Source organism: Podarcis raffonei, chromosome 13 (assembly GCF_027172205.1).
Source record: "Podarcis raffonei isolate rPodRaf1 chromosome 13, rPodRaf1.pri, whole genome shotgun sequence".
Classification (NCBI taxonomy): Eukaryota; Metazoa; Chordata; class Lepidosauria; order Squamata; family Lacertidae; genus Podarcis; species Podarcis raffonei.
This window is the reverse complement of record NC_070614.1, coordinates 30632530-30640543: the sequence shown is the minus strand read 5'-3', so window position 1 is coordinate 30640543 and position 8014 is coordinate 30632530. Positions and strand designations below refer to the sequence as shown.

Sequence of the window (8014 nt, the reverse complement as noted above, 5' to 3'; positions counted from 1 at the left end):
AAAAACCAACCCACCCAGAGGTGGATCTGCCAAAGATTGCTACATAGTCTTGAAGCGACAAATAAGTCGCACTGAGAGATGGCAGGAGTGTGGTGCTGCTGGGAAAAGTAGCGGGGTGGAGGCATCCCCCCCCCAGCCCTTAAAAGGACAACCCTCCACCACCTCACCACAAGTGTGTGATTGATGCAGAAGCAGCAGATATGCTGTCTCCCTAAGTCTGAGCAGGTTGAGGATACACCCCACTGGCCAGTACTGAAGCAGAATGGGCAGCTGACTGGGCCTTCTTGTCACCTTGATTACCATTCATTAAGTATGGATACCTAAAGATGGGAATCCTAAGTATGGATTTCTCGACATTCGTATACTTCCACACAAGCAGAAATTTTTGATTTATTACAAGGAAAAGAAAAACAGAACTAAATGCACAACCTGGCTAGCCAGTTACAAATTAATTGTATGTAGGCAGAGCCCAGTCATTGTTACATTCAAATATTCTATTCTAAAGAAATCTTATTTCTCCTAGAGATATGTAGAAGGAGTGGATGTATCTACAGAAACTGAGAGTGCTGAGGAAAGAGTTGGAGCAAATGCGTGTTGCTAATTTGCCATTGTAAGAAACTATAATTAAAATATCTTTTGGGGGCCTCATAGGTGCAAAAGTGTTCCTCACACCTTACTCTGTCATGCTTTCCTGAGATAAGATTAAGTTGAAAAGGGAAAGACACTACTATTTGTGGGGAGACAAGTTCTTATCTCTGTAGTTCCGAGAACAGGCTTTTCTTATGTTCTTATTTATGGCTCTCAAATCATAAATTTACCCCAAAATTAGCTTCATTGTTTGAAGTTGAGTTCCTTCCTTAAGGGAGTTGATAACCTTCATATTTGCCAGGGCAATCTGGTTAAGTGTTTCACCTTTTCTGCAACTATTAGAAAGAGGATGCCAGTTGTTCTCTTATGTCTTGGACCAGATAGAAAATGTACTAGGGTTATAGGGCAATTTCAATATTAAACCATGCCAGCCTGCACTGAGGATCTGATCCACAGAAAGAAACCACATAAAAAGCCAAAATAAGCACCAATCTTTATGACAGATTGAATACATTAAAATTTCATAGTTAGAGGTTTCAAACCATTGTGGCATTCACCATGTTGTATCTGTATTATTTTTAATGTATTTCACCACATGTTTACACAGGATTTATTACAGAGGTAAAAAGCTCAAATGGCCATTTTTTTCTTCCCAAGTGGCTACAGATGGTTGGATGTTTACTTAATTACTTAAGTTTAAGACATTAACTTATTTTTTTACTGATCCAACCAAAGAAGTGGGCAAAATATCCTGCCTAATAATAATAATAATAATAATAATAATAATAATAATAAATTTATTATTTATACCCCACCCATCTGGCTGGGTTTCCCCAATATCAAATATTGATTATATCCTCCCTTGTTTTTCAGTAATTTAGGCTTTGAGCTGACTCATAATTAAATATTCCCAAGTGTATATATACTGGTGATTCAAAGTAGTCCCTATTGTTGCTGCAGTCAAGTCAATACAGCACTGCCAAATATAATTTGCTTTTAATTAGTGATGCTTGCACCTCATTTATTGGTGTGCCAGGATGTCACATCACTCCTCCCATTTCCTCCACATAAAATACTGAGCGAACTACTTTTCCTGCTTCTTACATCAAAACAGATTTTCGGTTATATTCTAAAGACTATATTCTAAGTATCAGGAAGAGAGAGAAATAAAATACTCTGTGATAATTGTCAAGACGGAGATTCAAGATGCATTTTGGAGGCAATATTTTGAAAGGTAAAACAAAATTTATTCTTCCTTCCTTCCTTGAAAGCACTTTTAAACAGTAACTCTGAATTGCATCCAGACTTAAGTTTAAAGAAGACCTACTGAAATCTAACTTATGTCCCCATTCCTTCAATGGATTTACTCAAAGTATTGATGTGATATGTAGAGATCTGAAGGGTTCTGGAAGCTTCTCTGTGTGAAAGAAACAAGCAGAAGGTTCAAGATGTTTGGGTTATTCCTTTAGAGAAGCTGAGTACATCTGGCTTAAACTGGTTCTGTTATCTCATGCTGACTATAAAAATCGGCCAGAAGGAGCCAGGGTTTCACTTTCTCTTTCTATCGCTTTTCATTCTGGTGTGGTGTTCTGTACATAGTATGCTTAGTATTAAAGTTTACACTTCTAAGTTATTGTAAATTTAAGTTAAGCCTGCTGCAACTGGATTTCTTATGGGCAGTGCCAATTCTGAATGTATTGGATTTGTGAACATTATGCTCATTTACCTTCAGTAGCAGTAAAGCTCTCCTGGATGAAATATTAATTAATTAATTAATCAATCTGGTCTATTTTTGGTGGAATCCTGCAACGTGTTTAAGTTTTTACTCTGCTAACTATACATTGGAATATATTCTAGATCAATATTGAGTAGAATTAATGACAATTTAGCCATCCAGATTTTGCTGGACTGCAACTCTGATCATCCCTGATCTCTGACCATGCTGGCTGGGTTAATGTGAGTTGGAGTCCAGAAATCTATGCAGAACTACAGGTTCCCCATATTTCCATCACAGGGTCCAGTTCCTCTTTGAATGAGGGAGCATGGTACAGTGGTACCTCTGGTTACATACTTAATTCGTTCCAGAGGTGTGTTCTTAACCTGAAACTGTTCTTAACCTGAAGCACCACTTTAGCTAATGGGCCCTCCTGCTGCCGCCGCGCCGCTGGAGCACGATTTCTGTTCTCATCCTGAAGCGAAGTTCTTAACCTGAGGTACTATTTCTGGGTTAGCGGATTCTGTAACCTGAAGTGTATGTAACCTGAAGCGTATGTAACCCGAGGTACCACTGTATTATAATGTTTCGCAAATTATTTTAACAATTTATTCCTATCTTTCTTGTAAAAATTGTGGGAAAAGAGATGAGGGGTAGCCAATTAGTGGCCTCCAGATGTTGGACAACAACTTCCATTGGCCCTTGCCAGTATGGCCAGTCCAACATAGGGTTGACACCACATTGGCTTCCCCTTCTCTACATGGCCAGACAAAATTTTGTGAAATTTACCATTGAATCCTATCTGTGCCTTTGCAGCTGATTGTCATAGAAATTATGATAGATTTTTGTGACTATGTTGTGCTCAGCATAAAATAAAAGGGCACATGGTGAGCCAACATATGTTTCTCAGGAGCAATCACTGACACAGCTGCATTTAAGAATGTAGAGCAGTAGAACAAAATGAAGCTGAACAGGCAGAACAGTTAAGACTGTATGTAGAAAATAGCATAAAGCTATTTATAAATAGCATAAAGGAAGATGGAATCACATGAAACTTTAGATTGTAGCCAGTGCTGGTCATACTTCAACTACACTCCTTTAAATTAATAGACATGACTAATTTAGATCTACAGTGGTACCTCGGGTTACATACGCTTCAGGTTACATACGCTTCAGGTTACAGACTCCGCTAACCCAGAAATAGTGCTTCAGGTTAAGAACTTTGCTTCAGGATGAGAACAGAAATCATGCAGTGGCGGCGCAGCGGCAGCAGGATGCCCCATTAGCTAAAGCGGTGCTTCAGGTTAAGAACAGTTTCAGGTTAAGAACGGACCTCCAGAACGAATTAAGTACTTAACGTGAGGTACCACTGTATATCAGTGAGTGCACTCTGTAGAATTTAATTGGCTAAAACCCTGTGTGAACCAAATGACAGACCTTGAAAAAATTCCTGCTGAAGCTCGTCTACTCTGATTCCCCTGATTTTCCTTTCTGACACACCTAGAAGGCTGCTTATATTATGCCAAAAAGCATCATTAGTGATTGGGAAATCAATACATAGTTCAGAGGTGACAGCCCTAGACACTTGCCTCACACCATGGAGTCATGTTTAATTCAAAAACTAAAGATGTTCCTTCAGCTCTGGTCACCATGAAAATGAATGAGTGTCATACACTCATAAGAGATAATTAAAGCATTGCATTTGGAGGTAGCCCAGTATGGGGTGGAAGTTGTGAGTTTCCTATGTGTGTATTTATGTGCATGGCTGATGTAGTCTGGCACCTAGATAGGAGTTTTCCCATGGCTGCATGTGATCGTACAATCTAAGGGACGCTATATGATTAATAGCAAATCAAATTATTCAAATTATGCTGAACTAATTTCTTGTTCTGTTGGTCTTCCTTTCCTCCATACCCCGTGTGTTTCTCTTTCCAGATGGAAATGGAAGCCCTAATCATACACTGATCACAGAATTCATTCTGCTGGGACTAGGAAACCTTCATGAGCTAAGGATCCCTATGTTTGTGGTATTCCTTGCAGTCTATATAGTAATATTAACAGGGAATATAATTATCATGGCAGTTGTGTTGACTGACCACAGCCTTCATACAGCTATGTACTTCTTCCTAGGAAATCTCTCTTTCTTAGAAATATGCTACACTACCAGTGTGGTTCCAAAGATGCTGAAAACATTACTGACTGCCCATGAGGCCATTTCCTTCTCAGCTTGTCTCCTCCAGTTTTACACCTTTGGCTCTTTGGCAGTTACTGAGTGTTTTCTTCTAGCGGCAATGTCCTATGATCGCTATGTAGCCATATGCCAACCACTTCATTATGGAAACTTAATGAGCCTCAGAGTGTGCATTCAGCTAGCAATAGGGTCGTGGGTTGGTGGGTTTCTGACCCCAGTGTTCACCATAATAATGGTTTCTATGTTGCCTTTCTGTGCTTCTAATGAGATCAATCATTTTTTCTGTGATTTGGCCCCTGTCATCAAACTTGCCTGTGGAGACACACAAAAAGTGAGGTTCCCCTCTTTTCTTATCTCCATCCTTGTAACCTTCTCTCCTTTCCTTCTCACTATTATATCATACTATAAAATCGTCTCCACCATCCTTAAGATCCCATCTGCCAAAAGCAAACAGAAAGCCTTTTCCACCTGCTCCTCGCATCTCATTGTGGTTACAGTGTTCTATGGGACACTGATGGTGGTGTATGGTGTACCTACAACAACTTGGTATCCCAATTTAAGCAAAGTCTTTTCTATGCTCTATACAGTGGGGACACCAATGGTTAATCCTATTATATACAGTCTGAGGAACAAGGATGTCCAGAATGCATTGAGGAAGCTATTGACTAGAAAGCCTATATTGCCACTTGAGTGAAGAGAATGTTGGCATACCATGTGAATGTGGAGAAGCACAGGTCACTGTAAATTTGTATTTAAAAATTATTGTTTCCATATCTGATATTGTTTTTTTTTTGTTTATAAAAAATGTACAGATTCTTCTGAAACATACTTATGTGCATAAGTACCACCTACACACACACACACACACACACACATCCAATCTGTGAATAAGGTATAAACATTGAAGCGTCATATACTTTCAGTGTGATGTGAATGTGTTATCAGCTGTATTCAGGGTTTAGTCATTCCCATTGATAGCCAATATGTGGAGAGTGGACACAGCCCACATCCCAGCCCTGAAATTGTGCATCTTTTTGTCCATTCCATGGATTTTTGTGCTTTCTCGTGCATTCATTATGGATCTCTGGATGAGGATATTCCTAAGTGAATATTGTTCCACATCTCAGGAAATATTGGGTCTCAGACAACATGGAACCATGTCTGCTCTTAAGCAGTTGGAAACTGAAAGTACAAAAAACTTACCATTGGTGGGGAGAGGCATGGAAAGAAATGGAGGAGATGGAAGGAGACTGCCCCTGCTTACAGATCCACGGAAAAGTCAAAGAAAACTGTTCATGATCCCTCCAGTGGGGTAATTCTTTATTTGAATATTCTGTGCATCTGGCAATTTCAGATTCTTGCAAGCAACATATGGGACAGCTGCAGAACAGTGTGAAGAGCTTTCAAACCTGGGGGAATTAACAAGCTGAGCATAGAACAGATCAATATAAAGTATTGATGGGCCAAAGAGCAGTCAGGGTACTCTGGGTGGTGGCTTTATTTCAAATATTAATATTGAACAGTTTGAAGTGACAGGGTGCATAAAAACTCACTCCTTTTGAAAATAAAACATTGTCAAGGTTCATGAGTTTAATTAAAGCTTTACTTGCAGAACTTGCTTCAAAACAACAAAAACACAAAGATGCATCCAAATATTTCCATAGAATATATTGTGCAAGTCCAGCACAGGCTCAGCATCTTAGAAATAAAATATGAAATACTTCAAACAGATCTAAAATCAGAGGTCTGTCTCTCCTTACAGTCTCCATTTTTCCTGGAGCTGTATTCACGCACTGGAGGGGTTATTTATACACCCTTTCTTCCACAGAACCTGAGATCAAAGATTCAGCCACCACCCTTCCAATTTACAACTCAATACCTCTCATATGATCTAAGATTAAAACCACCACAACAGAGCTACCAGAGAACAATAACAATACTGAATTATCAACCCATATAGGCAGCTTAGAGAGCTCTTCTGGCTGACTATACTCCATTGGAATTTTCCAATGTTAAACCTTTCAGCAATACATAGAGCCATTCTTATTTCAGTGTCAATTAATTAATTATACTTTACAGACCTTGTATGTGCACCCCTGCCCCATCTCTAGTTTAACCCTTTGTGTGTTCGGACAAATGCATGGAAACAGCTTTTATCTTCTCATGATGGCTACAAACCTATGATAATTACAGTAATGGAAAGGAAGAAGCTTATTCAAGCCAATGGAAGGAGCGTGTCACTGACCTCTCTGTGATGAGCCGAATAAACTTTGTGTGGCTTTCAATACATTATCCTTCCTGCAGATGTTTTGAGTTAAATGCAAAGGCTCCTGTGTCTTAAATTAATCTTTATTCTTTGTATTTATTTCTGTAAGCTATATTAAAGATTTTCCTGGGTTACAAAAGTACTGTATCGTCTCTATTTTCAGGTCGTAGAGTCTTTTCTACAAATCAGTTACATTTGATGTGAGACATTTATGTTGTATACAGTATAAGGTTGGGGAAGAAGAGAGGAGGGGAGCTTTATTAAATTTTAAAACACATAAAAAGAAATAGAATCTTATTGCTGTCAAAACAATAGTGTATACTTCAAAGAAACAAAAGGTGGTAATTATTTAAAACAAAAACCAATAAATCAAGAGCTCTGCAATGTATACCATATCCCAAATGCATCCATTGGGAAGGTTAGCCTGCTATTCGTTTCTCTTGGTACTTCAAAATAAATTACAAAGTTTATACATAAAAATTCAAACTTGCTATTTTAGATACATTGTGTGAGAAAGAAAGGAAGAGTCAGAAGGGTGGAGCTGTAATGCTAGCTTTCCAGCAGTGTTGTTGCTGCCACTTACCAGGAGGAAAAAGGGTGCAAAGAGGTTAGCATGGTGCAGGCACACAGGTGGGGCCAACCCTGTGCTCATATCACGTCAACCACATCCTGCAGACCTTGTCACCTCACTCTTCACCCTACTAGTCAGCAGCAACAGCAGCACCGCTGTTAAAAAGCTAGTGTTGTAGCAACACCCTGTAAATTGACCTAGAAATATTTATCATGATGAGTGCATTATAATTTGAAATAATGAAAATACGAGCGCAGAATTTCAATAGGACTATGAGAATTTATCAGGGAGCTTCCAGACTTGGGTCACAAGATTGCAGGTAATGGGATTTTCAAAGCAGATTTGCAAGTTCCCTTCTCAGAAAGTGTGTCTCAAGAATGTTTAAGGAAGGCTAAAGTATTTAGGTAGACTAGAAGGAATTGGAAGATTTTACCACATCTGTAGTATAATGTGTCCTGTGGTGCTGGCATACAGTGTCTCAAGCCCTATATTGCTGCCTTTTGCTGCAGTTTACTTATAGCAAATCCAACCTCAACATTTTTTGGGGGAAATATTATCAATATTGCTGCATAGCATTTGACCAGTTTAAGAAAGCCAAAGCTTTACTCAACAACATTCTTAGTGTTTCTTTAACCTCCTTATTCCTCAGACTGTATACAATTGGATTAAACATAGGAGTCAGAA

At 38.9% G+C, this 8014-nt stretch overlaps 1 protein-coding gene across 1 annotated transcript; it reads left to right on the top strand.

Moving 5' to 3' along the window:
- Positions 1–1794: 1794 nt before the first annotated feature.
- Positions 1795–5187, top strand: LOC128398643 (olfactory receptor 6F1-like). Its single transcript, XM_053359892.1, has 2 exons — positions 1795–1822; positions 4238–5187. The coding sequence occupies exons 1-2, from the start codon at positions 1795–1797 to the stop codon at positions 5185–5187; spliced, it is 978 nt and encodes a 325-aa protein (XP_053215867.1).
- The last annotated feature ends 2827 nt before the right edge of the window (positions 5188–8014 follow it).

Coding starts and splice junctions, on each gene's coding strand:
- LOC128398643 (XM_053359892.1), top strand. CDS start 1,795: ATGCATTTTGGAGGCAATATTTTGAAAG. Junction 1,823..4,237: donor TGGAGGCAATATTTTGAAAG/GTAAAACAAAAT, acceptor TTCTCTTTCCAG/ATGGAAATGGAAGCCCTAAT.